This window comes from Microplitis mediator, chromosome 8 (assembly GCF_029852145.1).
Source record: "Microplitis mediator isolate UGA2020A chromosome 8, iyMicMedi2.1, whole genome shotgun sequence".
NCBI lineage: Eukaryota > Metazoa > Arthropoda > Insecta > Hymenoptera > Braconidae > Microplitis > Microplitis mediator.
The window spans coordinates 22033661-22061370 of record NC_079976.1 but is presented as its reverse complement, the minus strand read 5'-3'; the positions used below and the strand labels follow the sequence as shown (position 1 = coordinate 22061370).

Below are 27710 nucleotides of genomic sequence, written 5' to 3'. Positions count from 1 at the left end.
TATCTCTGCGACAAATCGTCCTACGAGGTTAAAAAAAAACCAAATTGAAGCTGAATAAATTTGCTAAACGAACTATGCATTCATTTAGTTGAAAGAATTTTTCCGCGGTCCGAGGGTTCTTCGGAAAAAAAAAAAAAATTTAGAAATTTTTTGTCTCGCGGTATTTCTCATGTTTGCACAGTAACCGGAGCTTTTAAAAAATTTTGAAAAAAATGCACCAAAACTAGAGATTTCAAGCTGTAAAATGCTTTTTTCAAAATCTCGATACGATCATTTTACACCAAGTTACAGCCTTCCAAAAATCACTAAAAAATTTATAAAATTTTTCTGCTCCTTTAATTTTTTGCGTTAGTGTATATAGAAGTTTAAAAATCGGGCAATCAACCAAAATTATGACCATTTTTAGACGGCGCCCACGATTTTTTAAAAATATTTAATGACCTTGAACTCTTACTCCTGATTAGAACTCCGATTAAATCTGATTGGAATTTTTGAATCAGATTCAATAGGAAAATAATAATTTTTTTTTCGATTTCTGATTAACTTTAAGTTGGATTCATTCTGAAATTTCCGATCAAATCTGATTTGAATTTTCCAAATGGATTCAATCGGAGTTTTGAATCAGCGATGACTCATAATCATGGCGGAATTTTTCAAGCGATTGAAGCAATAGATGAAGAAGGGCAACATAATTAAAACGTTCTCTGATTAGAACCTCTGTTAAAACTGATTGAAAGTCAATCGAATTCTTTTGATTAAAAACTCCGACTGAAAAATTTCTAATCGGATTTATTTGGAAATTTCCAGTGGATTTTCAGTCAATTATAATATCATGTAATCGGAACGTTTTGATTGAATCCGACGGAAAGTTAATTGGGAATTTGTGGTTACAATCGATTGAAATTCAATGCAAGTATTATTTTCTGATTGAAATTTTTTAATCGGATTCTATTGGATCCAATCTAAAAATAAATTTTTTTCGATTATTTTCTGATTGATTCCGAGTAAATTTCAATCGGATTTAAACAAAAAATAATAGAAAAAAAAAATGAACATTTTCCGATAGAATTTGATTAAAAAGTTTTAATCAAATTTAATTGGTTTCAATCGGTAAATTATTGAAGAAAAATTAGTGTTTTCCGATTGATACTCAATCGGATTTAATCGGAGTTGATAATTTGGGTCAATCGGTCAAACAGAACAGCGCTCAAAGTACTTTCGAAAACTCTGATAAAGTTTCGATCGGAGAATAATTATTTATTAGATAATTTTCCGATTGAAACCGATAGAAATTTATCTATCAGATCTAATTAATTTCAATCGGAAAATGATATTTATGTTTGATTTTTAATCGGATTTTATTAGAAAAAAATCGATCTATCGGTTGATCCTACGGGCCAGCCCCGAAACTTCCCGCTATTTTTAAGCTCTTTGAGCTCGAAAGTACTTTAGTATGCCGTTGTTTAAAAAAAAAAACGTTTTTTTCCGTTTTTTCGCCAACGATATCTCTCAATCGAAATGACCGATTGAGACGGTTGAGGTGGCAATCGACGCGTTTTATTGAGTTTTAAAGTTGATCAGATTTTGAAATCAATTTATCGAGCACATTACAAGTTATCTAAAGAAAACATTTTTGAAAAAATTTTACTTTTGGAATATCTCCGAACGCACCCTACCGATCAATCTTAATTTTTCACAACTTATAGCATTTAACAAGCTGCGTCGAATGTCAACTCGGCGATCAAAATCGGTTCATCCGTTCAAAAGTTATAGAATATTTACATACACACGAACGTACACTCGGACATCATCTTGAAATTAGTTAGAAGAGTTTCCTAGAACCTCAAAACATCAAGATCTGATAGAAATTCGATTTTCGGAAATCGGACCAAAACCAATAACTTCCCTTTTTAACTTCCCGCTAAGAAAATTGTAAATTTTCAAAAATTCGGGAAGTTATTGGTTTCGGTCCGATTTACGAAAATCGAATTTCTAAGAGATCTTGACGTTTTGAGCTTCTATGAAGCTATTCTGACTAATTTCAAGATGATGTCCGAGTGTATGTATGTGTGTACGTACGTACGTACGTATGTATGTATGTAAATATTCATAACTCTTGAACGGATGAACCGATTTTGATCGTTGAGGTGTCATTCGACGCGGCTTGTTAATGTCTTGAGGCCGTAGAAATTTGAACTTAATCGGTAGGGTGCGTTCAGAGATATTTCAAAAATAAAATTTTTTTAAAAATGTTTTATTTGGATAACTTCCAATTTGCTCGATGGATTGATTCCAAAATCTAATCAGCTCTAAAACTCTATAAGCCGCGTCGAATGCCACCTCAACCATCAAAATCGGTTTATTCGTTCAAGAGAAACCGTTGACGAAAGAATTCAAAAAAAATTTTTTCCTTGGTTTTTTTGAAATTTCTCAAAAACGGCTGAATAAATCAATTTCAAAATTCGACCAGCTTTAGAACTTGATAAAACGCGTCGATTGCCACCTCAACCATCAAAATCGGTTAATTCGTTCGCGAGATATCGTGGAAGAAAGAAATGCTAAAAAATGGTTTTTTACAAAACAATGGCATACAAAAGTATTTGCGAGCTCGAAGAGCTCGAAAATATATTCACAATAATGTTTTCGAGCTCAGCGAGCTCGAAAACAGCGGGAAGTTTTGGGGCTGGCCCGCAGGGTCAACTGACAGACCGATTTTTTTTTTTAAATTTACAATTTTATTAGCGGGAAGTTAAAAAACACTTTCGAGAAATTCTTTCGCAACCATTTTCAACTTCCCGCTAAAAAAATTTTAAATTTTCAAAAAAAGGAGTTATTGGTTTTGGTCCGATTTCCGAAAATCGAATTTCTATCAGATCTTGATGTTTTGAGGTTCTAGGAAACTATTCTGACTAATTTAAAAATGATGTCCGAGTGTACGTTCGTGTGTATGTAAATATTCTGTAACTTTTGAACGGATGAACCGATTTGGCATTTTGAGGTCACGTCTAAAGCGGCTCGTCAATTCCAACAACTTTAAAGAAATTGATAATAATCGGTGCAGTACGTTCGGAGATATTTCAAAATTAAAATATTTTTAATACTGTTTTTTTTTTTGAATAACTTGCAGTGTGCTCGATGGATTAATTCCAAAATCTAATCAGCTCTAAAATTTTATAAGCCGCATCGAATGTCACCTCAACCATCGAAATCGGTTTATTTATTCAAGAGAAACCGTGTCGAAAGAAGTAAACAAAAACTGCGGGAAGTTTGGCCCGCAGCCCGTGTAAAAAAATTATTGTTCATAATGAATTTAAATATAAATTTCATCTCGAAACTCAGATCGTGACACAAATATGACTTTCATCATGAATTTGTATCAAGAACTTTAATCACGTCAAAATTATGACAGTAAAATTTAAAATCCAAGTGATCCGAAGTTCATTCACTAATTTAATTTTACAGTCGAAACTGATTTACGTAAATCAAGTACTTGATGGAAGAAGTTTATTGGTAATTTCTGAATCGATAAATTTGACAAAAAGTTTAATTCAGTACCCGGGAAAAAATGATCAGGCCTGACCATGCCTATTCATGTATGATCAGGCCTGAAATTAGACCTGTCCATGCCTGTTCATGTCTGAGGCGTTAAATACACTCAGGCCTGTTCATGTCTGTTCATGCCTGACCATGTCTGTTCATGTCTGAAGCGTTAAATACAGTCAGGTCTGATCATGCCTGTTCAGGCCTGATCATGTCTGTTCATGGCTGTTCATGGCTGTTCATGTCGGAAGCGTTAAATACAGTCAGGTCTGATCATGCCTGATCATGTCTGTTCATGTCTGAAGCGTTAAATACAGTCAGGTCTGATCATGCCTGTTCAGGCCTGATCATGTCTGTTCATGGCTGTTCATGTCGGAAGCGTTAAATACAGTCAGGTCTGATCATGCCTGATCATGTCTGTTCATGGCTGTTCATGGTTGTTCATGTCTGAAGCGTTAACTACGCTCAGGACTGATCATACCTGTACATGCCTGGCCATGTCTGTTCATGTCTGAAGCGTTGAATAAGCTCAGGCCTGATCAGGCCTGTTCATGCCTGGTTATGTCTGTTCATGTCTGTTCATAGATATAAATTTTTTTTGACCAAGAATCTATCACGTATAACCCGGGAAAAAAGGATCAGACCTGATCAGACATGAACAGGCATGAGTCTTAAGATTTTCAGTACTTGAAGTTCGTACGAGACCTATTTTTCAACTCAATCTCTTAGGTCAACAGGTAACGAGGCGAACTTTCAAGCGCAAGGTCCACGGTCCGAATCCTAGACACTCCCATATTTTTTATTTTTTTTTCATTTTTATAGAAATAATTATATATAATTGTATATAGTTATGCATAATTATATATAATTATATAGGACCATTTTTTATATATAATTGTTTTACCAGAATGGACATGAACATGCCTGATCAGGCCTGGTCTGGCATGGTCATTTTTCATGTCTGATCAGGCCTGAACATTTTTTCCCGGGTAAAAATTCAGTCAAGTTTCTATCGAAGTCATCTCAAGTCCAATTCAAAGACGTAATAAATTAATTTTATAATTGGTACTGATTTACTAGACAAAAAGGTGGAGTGAATTCATGATGAAAGTCATATTTTTGTCACGTTCTGAGTTTCGTCATGAAATTCAGATCTAAATTCATTATGAACGAAAATTTTTTTTACACGGGAGGGCCAACCGTTGTCCAGATTTTTGTAACTTAATTGATAAAATTTTGATACGGTTATAGCCATTCAAAGTCATTGAATATTTTTGAAATGTGGAGGGTGGGAGTGGGTCTGAGAATGTCCTCAATCAAAAATTTAAAACGATTACTTAAAAATAAGTTGAGCTAAGATGAATTAAAGTAGTAAAGTTTACTGTCGTTACTAACCAATCACCATCAGGAATATTTTCCATTTTTGGACGGAAGCAATAAGTATGGTAGCCGCGATCACAACCATCACAAAGCAATAGTTGATCTTCATTATCACCACTATGACAAAACTGGCAATTCTGTAAGAATAAAATAAATTGTGTACCGGAAATAGGGACAAGTTAATAAATGAATTAATTAATTAATAAAAACTCAGATCGCTGTTCATCTTCTCACTCATAAGATAATTTAAGCAAATAGTAAAAGACATTTATAAAGAAGGATGTTTTGTTTAGTGTGTGTTAGTTTATTGTGTATGTTAATATTATTACGTGTGGATTTGAATAAAAATGATACGAATTCTGTTAGTAAGTTAGTGCGAATACCCACAGAGCTTTGAGAAGTGGTCAATAGTTGATTGTATTGATTTGTAGCTTTGAGTGAGACGCAGCGATTTCGTAGTTTTATGCAGACTGAGTTTCTAGCTGGTGTTAAACTCACAGCCTTCATGATGCTTTTGTCCCATGCGATGCTGGCTTCGAGCATGTAGAGGGCCATTGCCAATTGAGCTGATGTATGAGCCCGCGCTGTTGCTTCTCGCCAATTATTCAAACCTCGAGGTGTTGTTTCTTCTGGGGGCGGATGAGATGCCGCGTTGTCTGCTGAATTTGAATTTGCATTGGCGGCTGCTGCTGCTTGTTCTGCTTTTAATGCTGCCAGATTTGGATCACCGGTACTGAAATATGCAAGAAATTTTATATTTTTATTTAAATTTAGTAATTATTTCTACAAAATGTAGTCGACTATCGTCAGTAGCTTTTTCGCCTCAATCGGCAGTTACTGGGTCCAAAAAACTTCCTCCACTTAACCAGTCTAAGGAGTTTCTAAAAGAAAACTCGCTAGAAGCCCCCGTTAAAATTGTCTAAATTGTAAACTACGCGCAGAAAATTTTACAGTAAAAATTAGAGAAAAATTTTAGGTAGTTGTTGAACAACTCGATAGTCATGAGTCAGGATAATTATGCTATTTGTTGTAGTAATTTCATTAACATTTACCCGAAAAAACAACTATTTTTACTATACCATATTAGGCTGTATCAAAAAAATCGACTATTTTTTTTGTCTTCATTATATCGAAAATATTGTTGGGAATGACGAAAAAAAATACTGTGAAAGTTTGAGCTCTTAATATTAACATTAAAAGGTTCCGCATTGCACTTTTCTATTTTCCATAAGAATAACATGGAAAACATTTTTTTTTGCGTCTTCTGATTTCTATAAGTAGCTAACGATGCGTCATAGGAATAATTGGCAGGCATAATTTTGTAGGTAATTGAATGCTCTACAAAAAAAGATTCTTATCATTTTTTGATAAATCTATTTGTTCAAAAGTTATTTGAGGTTGAAGTCGAATTCATATTAAATTGCACGCCTCGGAAGCGAAGCGGAGAGGTTGTGCTTTATAACCGACCTGTCAAGGTCACACGATTTCCACTCATTAAAGTGCATATATTTTTTTTTCTATTACTCTTATACATTATGAAAAGCACATCAATATAAAGCTGAAACACTAATAAATAATCCTGATACTTTTTGTAATTTGTCTAATATGTATTAATATAAAAAAAAGTTCATTAAAAAAAATTTATCGTGGACGTCCATTAGTCTGTGGTTCAAAAAAACGGCGTGGTACGGATATCTCGAGAACGACTTGACGAAACTACTTAATTTTTTTTTCAAAATTTTCAAAAATAAGCAAAGAAGGTTCCTTTTGAAAATCACTACTGTAGGCCTTCTCGTTTTTTTAAAAATAAATCATTACGGTTAAAACCGGCAATCTTACATGTAAACAAACACACACTGCCGCCATTTTTCATTAGGAATGTTCTCCTTATTTATTTTTTTTTTTTACTTTATTACCGTATATTTACCATGGAAATTTCTATGGGAAAAGAGCGAGATATTCAATTTTATTCGAAATTTAACTTTTAAAAAAAAACATAACATGAGCTTTCGAGGCGTGCATTTTTGGATTTTCCAAATTTTTTGAGATCTTTTTACTTTTCCGGCAAAACTATCAGACCTATTACAAAATATCATGGGACCTTTTTTGTAGACAATTTTATTTGCTACACATTATTTCCAACAAAGTTTTTTCGAATTCCGCATTGTTATCTAGTTATTTTAATTTTAATGTCATTCTCATAAAAAAAATAGTCTTCTGATCGATTTTAAGAGATTGACATTAAAATAAAAATAACTAGAAAACAATGCAGAATTCGAAAAAACTTTATTGAAAATAACTTGTAGGAAATAAAATTGTCTACAAAAAAGGTCCAATGATATTTTGTAATAGGTCTGATAGTTTCGCCGGAAAAGTAAAAAGATCTCAAAATTTAATATGAATTCGACTTCAACCTCAAATAACTTTTGAGCAAATAGATTTATCAAAAAATGATAAGAAACTTTTTTTGTAGAGCATTCAATTCCCTACAAAAATATGCCTGCCAATTATTCCTATGACGCATCGTTAGCTATTAATAAAAATCAGAAGTCGTAAAAAAAATTTTTTCCATGTTATTCTTATGGAAAATATAAAAGTGCGATGAGGAAACCTCTTAGTATTAATATTAAGAGCTCTAATTTTCACAGGCGTCTTTTTTTATCTAAATGAAACTTTTGAACCTGTTTCTGAGAAAAAAAAAAATTTGTTATTTGTTGGATCACCCTAATATATACGTATAAATTTTGCACACCTCAAATGCAAAAAATTTCTCTTACATTCCCTACGCTAGGCTTATGACGTGTAGTCGATTATACACTCTGATTGAAGTCTCCATTTGGAAAATTCTAATCGGATTTAATCGGGAAGTTCCGAATGAATCCGATTGAAAGTTAATCGGACCAAAATAATTGTCATTTTCCAATTAAATCTTACTAAAAAATTTTAATCGGATTTATTCGGATTCCATCAGAAAATAATCGAAAAATAAATTTATTATTTTTCGGATCAATATGATCATAATTCAATCGGACACTTGCCCTGATGAAAACCGATTGAATCTAATTGAAACTCAATTGAACTTCTATCAGATTCAATCGGAAATCGGCAGTGTTACAATTCTACTCACAACATCTCTACTCAAGGGAAGTAGATATAACTCTACTCACTCACAACTTTACTCAGCCTCAACTCTACTCAATAGTTTTTTTTTTACTTAGGTACAACTCTACTCACAAAGAATTGCTATTTTATCGATAGGCTAAAATATGTGAGTAGAGTTGTAGCTGAGTAAAGTTGTATCTACTTCCCTTGAGTAGAAATGTTATGAGTAGAATTGTAACACTGCCTCGGAAATCAACATTCAATGAGAATTGCTCGTTACCCGTGAAAAAAAAATTCGTTCCAAAAAGATTCTAAAAAAGTTCCGCATATGGAACTTCTAAACATGAGACAAATTAGAACTTCAAATGGAACTTTTTTGGAACGTTAGTAATTTTGATGGTAGAAAAAAATTTTTATGAGCAAATTTAGAGTCAAAAAAGGACGTTCTTGGAACTTTTTTGGAATTTTTTATAGACGTTTCTTTTGTTCTATAAAAAATTCGAAAGTAGTGATTTTTGAACTATTTTGGCATGTTTCTGGAAGGTCTTTAGTCTACAAATGATGCAAAAGTAGTGATTTTGGAATGTTTCGGAACGCCTTTTTTAGTCCATAAAAAAGTCAAAAGTGGTGACTCTGGAACTTTTTTGGAATGTCCATATAAAATCCCAAAAAAGTTCCAAAAACGTCCTCTATTGACTCTAAATTTGCTCATTAAAACTTTTTTTTTACCATCAAAATTACTAACGTTCCAAAAAAGTTCCATTCAAAGTTCTAATCTGTCTCATGTTTAGAAGTTCCACATGTGGAACTTTTTTGGAATCTTTTTAGAACGAATTTTTTTTTTCACGGGTAGCGTTCCATGTGTCCGTTTGAAATTTTTAAATCGAATTTAATCGGATTTTATTGGAAAATAATAAATTTATTTTTCGATTATTTTCCAACTGAATTCGATTTAATCCAATTAAAATTTTTTAATTAGATTCAATCGGAAAATAATTATTTTGTTTTGTCCGATAAACTTCCAATTGAAAGTAAATCAGAAATTTTTGATTAGAATTTTCCAATCGGATTCAATCGGAGTTTTGAATTAGGGCCGAGCAATTCTGATTGAATGTTTGTTTCCGATTGAGTTTCAGTTGGATCTAATCCGAGATAAAAAAAAGGAAAACTTACCAAACACCCAAAGGTGGTTTCAAATATCTTCTCTCAATAGCTGCCTCCAGTGATAGTAATCTCTGCCTTGCTTGCTCTACAGCAGTAACTTTTTCCATTTCGTTGAGTTTATCAATTTCTTCAGCTTCTTCACTACCCGAGCGTGGGGGCAACTTCCAGCCTTTAACTTGCATACTAGCATTCGCTACTTTATCTTCCAACGCTTCCACTTGTTCCAACAACTGAGCGTCGACTCTCAAAGCCGTTGTCTCACTCCAGTCATTCGGATTATCAGGCCGTGGTACCTCAGTCTCATCTTCACCTTCAATGTGGAGATCCGTAGCTGAAATATTACCAGGATCTACATTTATTTTTCCGGTTACTGCTAGAAATGACTCCATCGTAGCCCAAGTCGTCCGCTTCAATTCTTTTTCACGCACGCCACGAGAATGCAAATGTTCCAGTAGTTCTTGAAATGTATCCACGTCAGTTATTCTCCACCATCCATAGCGCAAGTCTTTTGGCACCGGTTTAGCTTCGCCTGGTTGTGGCAATCCATTAACTTTTAAATATTCTAATTGCGTTGCTTCATCTTGAGTGAGAATTAATGGCGCAGGGCTCTCACATCTTTCATATCCCGGGCTCGCTGGTGGCGGGAAAATCGGAATTTTTAATTCAGTAGGTTCTGCGATTCCGAAAATTTGTTTGGTACTCGGACCAGGCGTGTCACAGGTTTCCCGAGGGAGGATTGAGAACCAGGGCATCTCCCCATTTTCCACTGTTATAAAGCTGCCATTGTGATCTTTTCCATTAAGCAAATGATTGATGTTATTGTATTTGTCACCATTAGCCATAGTCTCAATAATTTTATTATCCGCCTGCTTAATACCCACAGATTTAGATATTTCTTGATCGACATGTTCAACTTTACTCTTAACTTCAGCTTTCGAATCGATCTCAATAACTTCCGTTTCCTGTTTTATTTCTTCAGACGATATATTCATCTTCGTATCGTCGTTGGTATCATCATTATTTTTTACCTCAACGTTTTTCGATCCATCAATCGAATTTTCCATCGGCTCGGCCTTAAAATTATCATCAATCTCAGTTTTAATCTCATTGGTTTCACTTTTTATGTTTTTATCTTCATTGTCATCAGTTTTGTCATGAGGTTTGTCATCAATCTCCATTTTAACGTCTTCAGTTATTTCCTTATCCTTCCACTTTTCGTCTAGCTCAGCTTGCAAGTCAAGTATTTCTGGCTCTGCGCTTTCCATGGCTTCGACAAAAATTCCACCAGAGCACGGCAACTCCCAGTACCTCCGCCAGTATCTGTCCTGCCCAAAAACATGAGCGCGAAGTTGTTTGGATGAACTGTTCAATTTCTGTAATTGTTCTTCTGATTGTTTCAATAATTTGTCTAATTTTTTTCCCAATTCTTCGCCAGATAAATTTTTGTCTTCTTCTTCCTCAGGCTGCGTTCCCTCACTCTCATTTTCTGACATGTCTTCGACTTCATCTTCCGGGTGATTATCTTCAGATGGCGTTGCTTCAACAGTCGTACTGGTTGTCGTTGTTGGTGTTGTTGCTGCTGTTGTCGTAGTTCCCGCTGCTGCAGTAGATGTCACTGTTACTGTAGTCGTGTTTGCTGTTACAGTTGTTGTTGCATTATTACTTTCTTCATCATTTTCTTTCTTTTCAATGGTAATCATATCGCCTGTTTTATTAACAATCACACCAACAGCTTCCATTCTTACTTTTCTGCTGTGCAGTTGCCGTAATTTTCTTATTTTAGTGTCCAATACAAATCGTTCTTTCTTCAATTGCGCGACTGTTTCTAAACTCCCTTCGATTTGTTTTATCACAGCTTTGTTCTGCAATAATTCATTACAAAGAAATCCAAGCATCTGCGCTTTATGAGTCGGATTTAAAGCTAAAAATGGTTTGTCTCTGAGTCTCTCGGACATTTTCCAGGTTTCATTGTTGTGTAAGTGCTCGTAAAACTGAGCATTTTTACCCGAAGGTGTCGATGGATAATCGCCGCCGTTTTGATGATGGTCAGCGAATCTTTTGTCGCGTTCTCGTTCCAAGCAAACGCCAGTCAGTGCTTTTACTTCACCTGTCGCATTAGCGTACAGATAAATTCTCAATACTTCGCTGATATTTGCATGGGTGATGTCGGCTTGTCTTAAACTTTGACCGAGTCCTGTTGTGTGTCTCGCAGGTTGAGGTATCCCTGGGTCTTCAATTGCACAGACCAGTAAATGGGTCATAACTGACAGAATTTCTTCTTCAGCTTCTTCGTCATTCAGCAAAGCCAATTGAAGACTTTTTAAACTTGGCAATGATTCCATATCAAAACCGAGAGTTTCGCCAAAATTATGCAAGAATTCAAAGACCATTACGATTTCAGCAAAGGCTTCACCGGATAATTTCAAACCGGGTATCCGCTTTAGTTCAGGCAATGGCCGATGGTCTGTTAATTCCATATCTTCAACGGGTTTTCTTATTTGCTCGACTAATTCCATCTCCATTTTTCTTTGCTCAGCGCGTTTTTCTTTCGTGGCAATTCGCTCAGCTCGCGCTTCTAATCGTTTTTTCTCACGTTCTTCCATTCGTCGACGGTTTTCAAGTGCACGGATCAGTGTCATGTGCTGACGTCTTCGTTCTCGTTCCTAAACAATTTATTTTTGTCATCAATATTTATATTGTATATGACAGATTCAAAAAAATCGACTAATTTTTTTTTCTTCATTATATTGAAAATATTGTTGGAAATGACGAAAAAAAAATACTGAAAGTTTGAGCTCTTAATATTAATATTAACAACTGCCGCATCGCAATTTTCTATTTCCCGTTTAAATAACATGGGAAAATTTATTTTTTAAGCTTTGGAATTTTGTAGCTTACGGTGGGACCAATACTTTTGAATGTTCAAGACTTATTCTAATGGGAAATTTGACGCTCTACAAAAAAGGTCTCTTATAATTTTTCGATATTTTTATTTCTTCAAAAGTTATTCGAAGTTAAAATTAGATTGACGATAAATTTTTACATTTTTTAAACATTTTGACGCAACCATCAACTTTATCGGAAAATTTCATAGGACATTTTTTGTAGAGCATTTTATTTCCTATAACTTATCTTAGAGAAAATTTTTGATATTTCTCAAGAGTCGTAAGTTATTTTCAATTAACTGAAAATTTAATATAATTAATTTCAAGCAACAAAATTTATTATTTAAGAAAATTTTCAGTTAATTGCAAATAACTTACGACTTGGGAGAAATATGGAAAATTTTCTCTAAGATAAATTATAGGAAATAAAATGCTCTACAAAAAATGTCTTATAAAATTTTCCGATAAAGTTGATGGTTGCGTCAAAAAATTTAAAAAATGTGAAAATTTATCGTCAATCTAACTTTAACTTCGAATAACTTTTGAAGAAATAAAAATTTCGAAAAATTATAAGAGATCTTTTTTGTAGAGCGTCAAATTTCCCATAAGAATAAGTTTTGAACATTTAAAAGTATTGGTCCCACCGTGAGCTATAAAATTCCAAAGCTTAAAAAATAAATTTTCCCATGTTATTTAAACGGGAAATAGAAAATTGCGATGCGGCAGCTGTTAATATTAATATTAAGAGCTCAAACTTTCGCAGTATTTTTTTTCGTCATTTCCAACAATATTTTCGATATAACGAAGAAAAAAAAAATTAGTCAATTTTTTTGAATCAGTCTATTGTATATAAATTAATTTTTCAGTTTATTATTTTTGTTAATTACGGTAACTTAAATTAGTTATTTTAATAATTATATTTAAGAATAATCTGTGGAACCATAAGAAAATAAATAAGAGAAGAAAAAAAAATAACACCGTGCAGGGCAACAAACAAAAACCACCACTGAAAAAAAACCAACACCTTTAAAATTAAAAATAAGAAATAAGAATAAAAAAAAATTTTTTTTTCGTAGTCTTTATTTTAGGATTAATGTAGATAACGTTGATTAAAAATTAATAAGCGGGAAATGAATTATGCGTGTATGGTGTTAATTAAGTTAAATTACTAGATTATTAGATACAATTATCAATTTTTTTCCAGACATTTATAAAAATATTCATGGACTTTTTCTTTGTAAAGAAAAGCGAATAGTAATGGATTATTAATTATTTTATGGTAACTATGCACGAGTAACGGCTCCACATATTTTTGGTAAACAAAAGTTCATCTACACTGAGAGAAAAAAATTTCATTCGTTATTATTTTTACGTTTCCATAAATACTCATCCGTAATTTCTTTTTTTAAATTAAATTTATTGTTTTTATTTGAAAAAAATTATTGCGACACTTTAGTAATTAATTTCTGGAAGCATCAATTACTTGGCAAGCAAATATTTCAATAATTTAGTTGATAAGTTTTCAAATTAATTAAAATTAAAAACTTCAATAAATCAATTATTTGGTTAAATGAATAAAAGGAATTGAAGAAAGTTATAATTAAAAATTAGAAAAAAATTATTGCATTAAGAAAAAATTTTGTTTTATGACAAAATGATATTTCTCATTGGTGATGATAAAAATATAAAATATATTAATTTTTTCGAGAGCTACTTCTATAAACTATTAAATATTTAAATTTTATTATTTAGTTGTGTGACTTAATATTCAAGATGACAAACGTCGATGAGTAACTTAAGAGTTTATTAAGGGGGGGGGGGGTCTGAGATACAAAAAAACAGAGCATATTTTTGTGATATTTTTTTTTTTCAGAGTACCTACTTTATGAAAATTCTTAAAATTTGTGACATTATTAAGCATCATTTCAAAAATATTCTACTAAATTTTCATAAAAAAATATTTAAAAATAAGCCAGTGGTAGTGGGGAGAGACGAGTCACTTTAAAAAAATTCTTGAGCCAAGAATTTATTTCTGAAGAAAACCAATTGTCTTGCTTCAAGAAATTCTTGTCTTGATTTAGATTTTCTTGGCTCTATAGATTTTGTATCTTCGATGGATAACTCTCGTGTCTTGATCCGAAACTATATTATCTTCAATCGATACTATCGAATTCTTCAAGCAAGACCACTTGTGTTCAACTAAAAATGTCGTATTATTATTTTAAGAACTTTAAATTTTTGGTTCAAGTAATAATTCCTTGATAGAAGATGTTTTTAAAGTAATGAAAAAACAAACTTTTTTAAAAATAAATTTCTACTTTAACATATCTGAAGTAAATGAATGTAGTCCTAAAAAATCACTTTAAAACTTTTTATTTTTAAAATAAAAAAAAAAGTTTTTTTTTAAGCTGAGTAAATTGATATCTTGATTTAAAAACCGCGCCATTCTCGAAACGAGTCGGTAATGTCTTAAACCTAGATTTTGCCTATCTTAATCCAAGAGCAAGAAATTCTTGAACGAAATATGTCAGAATTTTGTTTCAAAACAAAAAAGGCTTCATTGAAAAATCAAATTCTCAAACAAAGAATTTTTTTTCTCTATCCGAGAATTTCAATTTTTTGGTTCAAGGACTTATTTCTTGAATTAAAACAATTAAAAATTTCGAAACAAGAACCACATTTTGAAGAAAAAATTTTTCTTGAATCAAGATAGTTTTTCTATCAGTGTGGAAAAAGTTCAATTTAATGTAAAGAGTAATCACATGGAAATTTTAAAAATATGTGGAGTCCCTCTTATGCATAGTAACCCATGTAATTTATTAGTTTGTTATTATTTGTATTTATTATTGTTATGAACATGTATATATTTTTTTGTATTTTTAAAGTGAAATTGGGTATGAAACATACCAGCTCGACGGTGTAAAGCATCTCTCGTTGCTTGCTCAGCTCCTGCATGTACATCTGTAGCACAAAACAATCCATTCTACGAGTGCTTACAAATCCCTGATTCTTTTAATAAATTTACTATTTATCCATTTTTTATAACTATTGTTTCGAATTATTAACTACAGCTAAATCAATCATCACGTAATTTATTTAAGGTATAAAGTTAAGATTTAAAGTTTATATTCTTAGAAGAGAAGAACATTCTGTAGAGGCATCAACACCAGATAGAATCGTATATAAAGAGAAAATAATTGGAAATTTTATTTTAAATCGCGGGAAAATATAATAAATTTATCGTGAACAATTGATTGCGGCTATTAAAAAATAAATATACTTTTTATATAACTAAGATTAAAATAACATACCCGGGAAAAAATTTTTTTATAAAAATTCATATTTTATAAAATTTTATACCGAAAATGGCCTGGGAAAATTTCATTAAATTCTAGTCAGTAATTATTTAAAAAAAAAAAATATAAAATCGCGAGAAAAAAAATTGCGATTACGTTTTATGTTTCAATCTAATGAATGAGGGCATTACTGAGACAGAGTAATTATGTTTTTTATTGATGAAAAAATTTCGGCGACTGCTAGGCTCGAACCCAAGTCCTCTCGATTCTAAGTCCTGGCTGCAATCCACTGCGCCGACCGACGTATGCGGTCGCGTAATAATAAATAGTAGAGTCGTCCAAAAAAAAAAGTTTTTTGGCTATCATTCCAAAAGCTTCTCTAAGGTGTAAAAAATTCCCTCCAAAGCGCAGCTTGATATCTCAATTCTTCAAAAAGCTCAATCTTTATATATAAAAATTACGTGTCACGTTGTTTGTCCGCGATGGACTCCGATTTTACTGAACCGATTTTAAATTTGATTTGCACACCGTGTGCAATTTGATCCAACTTGAAAGATAGGATAGCTTACATCTCAATTTATAGTCGCAATATTATTTTATTGCAAATTATTTGTCAGTCACAATTATCTGTAAGCTCCAAACGACTCTAACAGATGACGATATCTGTTGACTGGATTGAGTAAGTATTCAATAGATGGCGCTATGTTAGAAATACAAACGTTTTAAAGTCCTCCTAGAGAGTAAGTCGCCGCCGTTTTTTACCCCCACTATAGAAAAAGAAGTCTAATCTCACGCCATTACTACACATAAACATTACAAACCGAAAATTTCCGACAATTTCCGACGGTGATTTACTCTCTAGGAGGACTTTATATAAGCTACAATTTGTTTATTACATTCACATGTGATCCAAGTTGGAAAGAGATACAAACTTTACTATTACCAGGACAACAAGCAATTCATCGCCATGACTTAATTGCACGTGTGTTCAAACAAAAATTGAAATCCTTAATTGATTTTATTGTTAAATATTCAGTTTTTGGTATCACACGTTGTTGGTTGTGTTCGATTGAGTGGCAAAAGCGAAGTTTGCCTCATGCCCACATTTTAGTTTGGTGTGGGTTGGAATTGGTCTGGGTTCGATTCCCAGTTCGGGCTATCTATATTTTTCTCAATTTATCTATAAATTGTCTTATTGAGAAGGTTATTTGCATGTTTGCATGTTTAGGTTTCCACTATATTTAAATATAGTGGAAACCTAAACATGCAAATAACCTTCTCAATAAGACAATTTATAGATAAATTGAGAAAAATATAGATAGCCCGAACTGGGAATCGAACCCAGACCAATTCGGTATCACGCCGAGTGCTCTACCAGTTGAGCTATCTGGCCCTATACTATACTCTGTTCAATTTGATCGATAACTTATTGAGCCACACTATTTGGTTTAATATGACAAGAACCTTAGCCACAGCAACGCGTGGCCGGGTCTGCTAGTACATTTATATTTTCCTATTTAAATAACACGTAAAAAATTTTTTTTTTACGTTTTCATCCGGTAAAACTACGAAAAATTTTTTTTCTGTATTTTGCATCGATCATTCTTGTAGGAAATTTAATCCTCTACAAAAAAGTATTAAAATAGTTTTTTCGAAATCCTAACAGTTAAAAAGTTATTGAGCTTTAAGTAGTCGTTACTAAGTAAATTTGAAGGAAGATAGTTTTAGAGCAACTCTTTAATGAAATTGACACCATTACTAGATAATTTATTTAATTTTTATACATTTAAAATAATTTTCAACTTTTTGAAAACTTTTTTGATGACTGCATGTATTTATTTCAAAATTAATCAAACTCTAAACTGTTTATAATAATTAAATAATTTAATAATCGTTTATAAAATTATGAATAATTTTTCTTATTACAATTTGGATATTTTTCCCTAAGATCAGCAAATATTTGCAACAGATATTGGTTCTAATCTTCATATTTTGTCCCGAATTTATTATATTTTTCAATTAAAGCTAGTACTTGCAGATGGATACTGAATTTAATTTTCTTCATATCTAATTAAATTTTCTTTTATTGCGAATATTTAAAGCTCAATAACTTTTTACCCGTTACGATTACGAAAAAACTAATTCAATACTTTTTTGTAGAGAATTAAATTTCCTACAAGAATGATTGATGGAAAATACAGATGAAAATTTTTTTCGTAGTTTTACCGGAGGAAAACGTAAAAAAAAATTTTTTACGTGTTATTTAAACGGGAAAGTATAAATGTAATGAGCTTCTGGAAGAATTGAGATATCAAGCTGCGCTTTGGAGGGAATTTTTTTTTTATACTTAAGAAAAGCTTTTGAGATAATAGCCCTTGAAAAAAAAAAAAAATGTTTTTTTTGAACCACTCTAGTAAATAGTAATAATTATAAAACTTCATGAAATTTTCTAAGCTTTATAAATTTTGTGCAGTAAAGTTTTATGAAATTATATGAAATATGACAGAACTTTGTACTATTTAACAAGCTGTCATAAAATTAAAAAAAAAAACAGTACTGAATTGAAATTTTGTAAAATACCATGAAATTTTACACAACTACAAAAATTTTCATTCATTCCCTTCGTATACACAGAAAAAACAGTGGAAAGTTTTCTTGATTCAAGAAATTTTTTTTTGATCGATTTGGAAAATAAAAATTTACTTGCCCCAAGTAAACAATTATCTTCAAATTTTTATCTTGAATCAAAATTTTTTTTCTCACGTCAACATATTTTTACGCTTAAATCAAAAAATTTTCACTTGCTTCAAGAGTTTATATTTCTTAAAGTAAGAGATATTTTTTTTTGGAGCAAGATACATTATTTTTTTGTAGCAATATTGCATTTTTTTGGTTAAAGAAAATAAAATTTCTCGGAACAAGTACTATTCTTTTTACGCAAGTATTTTTGTATTCGTCGAGCAAGAAAATTTTTTCTTTGGACCAAGAAATTTTTTCTTAGCCCGTTAACTTTTTTTCGTTCAAAACTTTGATTTTTTGGAGTAAGAAATTTTTTTTCTTAGGGCAAGAAAAAGTTTTTTGGCCGAAGTTAAACTTTTTTTCGTTCAAAACGTTGATTTTTTGGCAAGAGATGACTTATTTTCTTTAGCGAAGAATTTTTTTTCTTAAACCAAGAAATTTTCAATTTCGCTTCAAAAATAAATTTTTTGGGAGCAAGAGAATTTACTGTCTTGAACCAAAAAAAAGTTTCTGAATCAAGTGTTTTACGTTTATTGAATCCAGAAAGAAAATTCGGAAGACAATATTTTTCTTGAACCAAGTTAACTGTTTTTTCTGTGTAGAAAAGTTTACAAAGTTACATAAAATTCTATGGAATTCGACAAAATTTCATATATTTCGTGTAGCAAGTTTTTAGTTTGATACAATTTCATAAAATTTTATAGAACGTGATGAAAGGTTTATGAAAAGTTTCATAAAACTTTATAAAGTTTTCTAGGGTTCTAAAAATTTTATAAAAATTATATAAAAAAATTTTTCCTCGGGTATTTTTATTTATTTTATAAATTTTTCACGTAGAAAAATCAGTTCGTAAAAAAACTAGTGATAAAAGCAATGATATGCACATCTATCTACCACACACTCTACGTTTTATATAAATTTATCAAAAACATATTTTAAAAATATGATTTTAAAAAAACGTACCTGTTCCTTCAACATTACCGCTTGTTGTCTCTTAAGCTCACGCTCCTACGAATAAACAAAATGATAATTTGCAAAAAACAGCTCAAATTTATACCTGTAATTAAATATTTACCTGTTGCTTTCGTTGTTGTTCCTCCAGCCGAATTTTTTCTACTTCTTCCTGGCGTTTTTTCCTCGCCTATAAAATATCGCATGGAATTTTACTAACCCATTAAAACATTAGTATAATAAAAAAAAAAAAATTAAATAAATTAATGAATAACAATCGCTTTTTAGTAAATATTAACTAGTCACGGAGAAATATAAAAAGCATGGCAAATATCAACCAAGAAAAATTAAACTATAGTTCAATCATTTAATTATTTAATTTAAAAAAAATTTAATTTATCAGAAAATACATAACTGCAATAAATAACAATGAATTATTAATGAGTTTTCTTTTTTATTCAATAATTTACCTGGTTCATACTTGCCATTAAATTGTTGAAGCTATTCTTTGATTCAATTGTGCTGTGAGCCTGGTAAAAAGCTGAAAAGTCGCGTCTGCGAGAAGTCGAAGGTCTAAGTTCGTGCGGTTCGATCGCGTTTTTTAGTATACATTTTTTTTTACAATGTTTAAAAAAAAAAGAAAAAACAATTTTTTTTTTCCATAATATCGACGCCTGACTGTAAAATTGTTTCATGTAACTCATGCCGAAGAATACGCCACTAATTGGCTAAAGTCAGCCTCATAAAATTTTATATTAAAGTACAATCTTGTCTGATTGGTCGGAAGTGTGATTTAATATATATTAAATCACTACTTTTTAAATTAAACCATGAAATTTTAGTGAAGTGGGCGGAGCATATCCCTACTAAATAATTCCAACCAATAACGAGTCTCTTACCTCCCCCTTCTATGACGTCACTTTGAATTTAGTTACCTTATTAACGTGACCAAAATCTCTAGACTGCACATGCGCATTCAATTAATCCGCGCGCGCATGTGAAGATCGGTGCAATATCAGCTGAATTTTATAACCTTACATGTCTCTATTAAGGAGGCTTGAGCGAAACTAGTGTCTGAATTTTTTTTGTTTACTTATTTCTCCTAATAGTTATAAAAATTCGTTATTTGAATTTGTAATGGCATAAAAAATTTATGAATCAATAATTATTACTCATTTAATAAAAGAAAGTAATGAAATGACTTTGTTATTTTTGACATATGGTTTTATAAAAAGATGTGGCAACAGCGCGTTCTAACTTCTTAAACATCGATATTTAAATTAAAGCGGGAAAAATTTATTTCTAACCTCGTCATGACGGAAGCTTGTCAGCCATAAGAATCTGTGTATAAGAACTTTGAAAATATCGTTTTTAAAACTTTTTTTCTGAGAAACTAGACGATGGATCGTTTTCAAATTTTTGGAATACATCGATAAAGTACTTATTTATATATCGATACTGCCATTCTAATACGTCGCATCCCACAAAAATTGACATTTTCACTTTTTTTGAAAAATGGAATTATTGTAACAATGTGCAGATTATGTCAAAATTTTAGAGGTCAAGTTGTTGATTTAGTATTTTTAAATTAATATTCTAATATGTCGTATCCCACATTCGCATAAGTTCAGTCACGCTTAACATTTTCAATTTTAAGTTAATTTTAAGGAAGCAATTAACGACATCAGTAAGAAGGTAATTATGCATAATTTTTACTCTTCTAACAGCATACAATTCAAAATTATTTATCCACTACAAATGCCTGTATTTTGTGAAAAACATGAAAATAAATTTGTAGGTTATACCAATGTAAACATATTACAAATAATGTTCCTTTGTTGACCGTGAAATGTTTTTATCGTCTTCTGAAAAATTTCCAAAATGTGGGATACGACGTATTAGAATGGCAGTATCGATATTGGCAGGGAGCGCGACGAAAACGACATCTGATGGCTACAAAAAATCATGCTCGAGAATTATAAAAGATATATAAAATCAGTGTAAAAAATAAAAATTCGTTATAAAATCAAAATCTAGAAATTTATAATGATATAAATAAAAAAGTGTAATTGTATTTTTGATAGAGAAAATTAAATTGAATATATTTCGATGAAAAAATTAAGTATAAAAAATTTTAATAAATAATAAACACTATTATTTTAGAATAGAATAAGGTTAACCGATAAAATCAAAACAAATAATATATGACAACTACAATGATAATGGTTTAAAAAATAGTAGAATAGTCAATTGAGTTTTTTAACAAAATTGAAGAAAATAATTTTATTTTAACTCATGATAATTTGCTTGTAAATCGTAACTAAAAAAACATAATGTTTTTTTAACCTTCCGTTACACGCGCTTTCTCTAGTGTCTTACTCATATTCACGCCAACTCTATTAGCTTAAGTAGTGTTGTACAGGGAATCACCGTAAAGCGCGAGTAACGAAGGGTTAAAAAATAATTTTTAGGCAATGATAAAAATCATTATCCAAACCGGATTTGAATCAATAAATTATAAAATATTGTTTTAACCTCAAACGATGAACAAAGGCAAACATTAACGACACAATAACTATTATGAACTATTTTTAAACTTAATTTTCACGTGTTTATATTCAAAGAGAGCATGATTTAACGAAATTGTATCCACAGCGAGCGCTGCGATCGTTTCAATTGTCCCCACCATATACTAGGCTCCCTGCCAATATAGTCGTCCTGATGAAAGCTTGAGATTTTTTTCCCACTAGTTTTTTCCCCTACCACCATGATATTAAAGTGAGCGCATGCGCCATTTGAATGTGCGCATGTGCAAAGCCACCAAAGCCAACATTTAAAGGGTGGGGGAAGAAACCGTTGGGGAAAAAAATCCCAAGCTTTCGTCGCGATGACTATAAACTAAGTTTCGAATCTTAAAATTGGAAAATTCCTTTTGCATTAGATTCGCTTGAACCTCCTTAATGTTTATTTTTAGTTAATTTTCATATTTTAATTTATGCGACATATCACCAAAGATGACTTTTTTAATGATATTAAGTAACTTATTTTTATACCTCCGACTGCATGACGCTGACTTTAGACATCTAACGGCGTTTTTCTTTGAGCATTCATTACATAAACTATTGTATACATCTAGTGACATCGAGTATAGTATCACTAGAAGTATAAGATACTATTATCTGTAAATGGATCCATTTATAGATTTGCTATTTTTATTTAATTACAGTAAAGCATAATAAATAATTTTATTCCAGTGTTAGTACTTTTTATCCACAGAAAAAAATGGATTATTTACTAGGATAAGTAAAATTTTCATATTCATCTATTTTATATTCGATGATAAACTATCAATATTTTGATTGAATGACGTTACAAAAAAGATAAATTTAATATTATAAATAAAATTTTATATTAGAAAAATACAAACATGCATTAATTTTATTAAATCACACTAAAGGCCAAAAAAATTATTTTTTTAAACTCCTGACATATTTATAGGGCCTATAAAACAAAGAACGTACAAAGTGTTTCTTTGTTTCATTGTTTCACGCCTCTGATTAATTTGAATAATCAGATCTCTATTCTTTTTGGAAAATTAAAATTGAAATATTGTTTTGTAGTACAAGACTTGAACTAATTCAATTCGATAGAATAAAATGATTAGATTAACATTCGATAATTTTTTTTTACCTGCATTGTTATAAATTTTTCATGATACCAGCATCGAAACTTGAAGTTTCAGTGTCTCTACAGCCCGTCGAAACAAGGTAATTTCAAACCGATGCTGCAAACAACTGCTAGCGAATTCGTAATTCAAAAATAACTTCATACAGCGGGCAGAAACATGCGTGATTCTTCCCTTGGGAAGAAACACAATTGTTTCTGCCCGGTGTCAGTTATATTTAATGTTCATTTGCGGCCTTATTACTCGCATTTGTTTATTATTTATATGTATACTATTTCATCAGTGCCGCGACTGGTTACCTTCGGACAAAATAACCTCGAAAAAATAACTCCGACAAGATAACCTTGAACAAAATAAGCTTGTAACAAAATAACCTAAAAAAAATAACTTTGTTATAAAATAACCAGAAAAACAATAACCTGAAAAATTCACATAAATCTATAATGATGAAATTTGTTCTTGAAGGTTAATGTTGTTCAGATTATTTAATAGCTAAGTTATTTTTATCCAGGTTAGTTTGTTACGAGGTTATTCTAGTTAAGGTTATTATGTCAGGGTTACTTTGTCCGAGGGTAATTTGTTACAGAACCATTTCATCACCTGCATTGAAACTGTGGATTTTCAGACTAATGCGATTTAGAGGGTAGAAACTGATCAGTTTCTTCCCTAGTGAAGAAATTCATTAGTTTCTGCTTGATAAATTAGTTTCCGTCTTTATTTCATTTCTCTCACACAGTAAAAAATGTGCGTATCTGTGTTAAAAACGTTCTGTGTTAAATCAACATATTTTACTGGCTTACTTGGGAATTTCAAATGGATCTACTGTTTAACACTTTAACCGGTCAGCACTCACGTTATGAGCATTTTGCTCACGCTCGATTTAAAACGATGATAACTTTTTTTTTTGCAAATGGAAAGGGTAGATGAAATTTTTTCTACCTTCGAGTAATTTTATCTATTTCCAAATTATGAACTTTTGAAATCCCTCAATATTATATATAATTTATAAAAAAATATTTTTTTCATGCGCGTCGGAAATTGTGAGCATTCTTCTCATCACGGGATCATAGGTGTAACAAAAAAAAATTCACTTTCGGTAACGTTCGGGCCAGTTCGTGTGCCTCCGTAAGTGTATAGCTGTTCGGCCGCACTCGGTATACTTCGTAACGTTTAAACTTATCCACCGTTACAAGTGCGCCAAAGCGCGCGAGATGTTAGACGCATGCGCATAGAGCGTGAGCAAATCTCTCATCATGAGAGTAAACATTACCGGAAAGTTCACGTGAGTGCTGACGGGTTAAAAACGTTCTGTGTTAAATCAACATATTTTACTGGCTTACTTGGGAATTTCAAATGGATCTACTATTTAACACTTTAAGAGTGTTACTTAGTACAAAAATGAAAATAAACACAGTAAAAAATATTGTGTATGTGTTAAATATGATCTGCGTTAAATTTTTGTATTAAATTAACACATTTCACTGTGTTATTTTGAAATTTTTTATAGATCTATTACTTAACACTTTGAAAGTGTTACTGAGTACAACAATGAAAATTATTAACATTTATCAAGTGTTACGTTAAAATTAACACAAAATTTATAATGAAAACTCAATCGAAAGTCACGGAAAAATTATTAGAAAAATGAAAGTGAAATCGAAATTTTATAAATGTCAGATTAACTTAAAAATTTTTATTATTAATATATTAAATTTAACATTTATAAAAAGGTCTAATGTTAAATAATAACTATTATCACTTTTGATAACTTAAAAATAAAATATAAATCATATTTAATTAATTTCTATGGTACAAAAATAAAATATAAAAGTTAACATTTTTTTGTGTCACCACTGACATTTAAAAAGTGAATCTACTTCTCGCATAATCCGAATTTGTTTTAAAATTTTACAACAAATTTCCTGTCGAAATTCAACACAAATATTGTGTGTTAAAAAATAACACATCCATTGTGTGATCGTTTCAGACACACAGGTTATGTTGATTTTAACACAATATTTTTTACCGTGCAGAAGTATATAGTTAAGTCTGCAGAAGAATAGGATTTTTTTCCACTACTTGGCTTTGGTATTGTCATCCCAACAAGAGATTGGACTTCGGGTGTCTTCGGTTATTCCCACTCTGGATGTTTTGTGTGCTAAATGTTCTCCCACTTTTCCGTGCGCATGCGCAGTTGATAAATGTTCGGTAGTGGGGGCAATTTCCGAGGTCTATTCTCTTACTGGGACGATAAAGTCCATGACTTTACACTAACGCGCATGCGCAGTAATGACTTAATTATAGACAAATGGTGGGAGAAAACCCATTGTTCTGCAGACTTAACTATATTTGTTTCGTGAAAACCTCTAAAAATTCATGTCATTCCAATAACTAATCAGAAGACCCGGTAGTGTCTCGCGCCAAGTACACGTTCCAACACATGTACATGAGTGAAGTGTCATGGCGTGAGCCTACCGTGTATCTATACCGTAGACATAGTGGTTTTTAGCTCTCATCAAACTAAAAGTTCATTTTACTACTAAATTACTTAAATTTGTATATTTAAAATATATCATTATTTTTTCTGCGCTAGCGGTCAGAATTTAGACTGTTTCGACTGGCTACAGAGATCAAAAATCGAGTATCGATGCAGGTAATATGAAAAATCCAATGAATCACAGGGGAAAATACGATTTCAGACTATGGTTGATGTCAGCGCAAGCCTTCGGCTCGGGCAGTTAATAACCTCCGTCTGAAATCGTCTTGTTTCTTCCCTTGCCGCACAATTTCCTATTGATCGATTAATCAAAAAAATGACAGAAAAAAACGTATGACAAAATTTACTTAAAAATTTGACTAGTCATTTTTCTGTTCGTAAATGAAAATTATAATTCATTTTAATTGTAAATAATAAAAAAAATGCTGAATATATACCAGGAGTTGAAAACGATAATTTTAGGGTTAGGTTGAAACAATGATATTTTGTAAAACCAAAAACGAAAAATAAAAAAAAAACTAGCAATTACATTGAAACATAAAGATTTAAAAGTTGATAAATGAAAAATTAATTGTAATATTAAGATTCATGCAGAAATAGGCTAAGCAATGAATTGGTGTATGCGCAGCTAATTAATCGATAATACGATTTCTTATTAAGCAATCAAAAGATAATTATAAAAGATATAAAATTTATAAGAAAATAGATATTAACAGTTGATACAATAAACCCCTCGATAATTATTTTTTCACATAAAAATAATAATTAAAATATGAAAAATAAAAAAATAAAAAAAATTGATAGTACGCTTATATTTAAGATGTATAAAAGAACAAGAAACATACTTTAAAACGAATAATATGTTTTGGTTGTTTCTTCAAGAGAGTACTCTTGTATCAAGGCATGCTGGATAATCATTTATTATTTAGCTAGCTGTTATACATAGTGACAGGAGAAGTTATAGGCAAAAGGAAAGTATTGTGGTAGATTTCATTTCATTTAGAAACTTTTTTTTTTTTTTTCTAATGGTTGTTACTTCCTCTTTTCCCATTTTCACTTTTATTTTATTTGTTATTCCTAAAAATCCTTTAGTTTTTAATCTTAATTTAAATAAACAAGTTCGAGCAGCACGATAACGTATCGACATTCCCATTTTTTTTTAACTTTATTACATAAAGTAATTTTTATATGTATGTGTTCTGTATCATTGTTATGTGCATTGTGTATAATAAATAAATTTACGTCTATACACGGAGAGAAAATTTTGGTCATCATTCCTAGTATGATTACGAATTTGAACCCTTAATTTTATGGTAATAATTACTGGGAATTATGGAACATATGCCCAAAATTTTTGGGTAGTTACCATAACTGTTGGAACAATTCTTATAATTATGGGAATTGTTCCTATATCGTATGGTAATTGAATTATAGTAATGATTACCATACTCGGAATAGTTCTCATGGTCACTAAGTAACAAATTCTGTACTCACATTGGAACAGTTTCTAGGTGCGTATGGGAATAAGTCCTATATATATAATGGTAACCGTTCCCATAATATATGTGAAATATTCCCATACTACGATGGTAATCATTACCATCTATTATGGTAAACCTTACTAGATATTGTAATAACCATTACTATGATATATAACAATGGTGACCATGATATTATTATGGTAACGATTACTATGATAGAATGGTAACCATTACTATAGTGTGAAAAATTTCTAAATGCTATGGTAAACGTTACCATACTATTATAGTAATCATTACCTATGGTAATAGTTGCCATATATTATAATAACCATAACCATAATTTTTGTTAACGATTACTATGATAGAATGGTAACCATTACCGTAATATGATGGTAATTATTCCCATAGTATGAGGAATTTTTAAATGCTACAGTAATTGTTACTATAATAGTATGGTAACGATTACTATGACAGTATAATAATCATTACCATACTACAGTAATGATTACGATAATATGAGAAATTTCTAAATGCTATAGTAATAGTTACCATGTATTATAATAACCGTTACCATAATTTATGGTAACGTTTACTATGACAGTATGGTAATTATTACCATAGTACAGTAATTATTACTATAATATGAGAAATTTCTAGATGCTATGGCAATCGTTACCTCGTATTATATTAACCGTTATCATGATTTATGGTAACGTTTACTATGACAGTATGGTAATTATTACCATACTACAGTAATAATTCCCATAGTATTAGAAGTTCCTAAATGCTATGGTAAACGTTACCATGTATTATAATAACCGTTACCATGATTTATGGTAACGTCTACTATTACAGTATGGTAATTATTACCATAGTACAGTAATTATTACTATAATATGAGAAATTTCTAGATGCTATGGCAATCGTTACCTCGTATTATATTAACCGTTATCATGATTTATGGTAACGTTTACTATGACAGTATGGTAA

The 27710-nt window shown here is 31.1% G+C and overlaps 1 protein-coding gene across 11 annotated transcripts in view; it reads right to left on the bottom strand.

Moving 5' to 3' along the window:
• Window positions 1-27710, bottom strand: part of LOC130673967 (bromodomain adjacent to zinc finger domain protein 2B-like) — a 174700-nt gene that overhangs the window by 8496 nt on the left and 138494 nt on the right. For 6 of the 11 annotated variants that reach the window (XM_057479191.1, XM_057479189.1, XM_057479188.1 and 3 more), the window contains 6 exons: window positions 19182-19247; window positions 19070-19114; window positions 14979-15032; window positions 9196-11849; window positions 5308-5653; window positions 4936-5057 (listed from right to left, as the gene is read on the bottom strand). In XM_057479191.1, the coding sequence (XP_057335174.1) occupies window positions 4936-5057; window positions 5308-5653; window positions 9196-11849; window positions 14979-15032; window positions 19070-19114; window positions 19182-19247 (3287 nt within the window). The remainder of the gene's footprint in view (window positions 1-4935; window positions 5058-5307; window positions 5654-9195; window positions 11850-14978; window positions 15033-19069; window positions 19115-19181; window positions 19248-27710) is intronic. The other 5 variants (XM_057479194.1, XM_057479199.1, XM_057479193.1 and 2 more) reach the window with 3 other exon arrangements.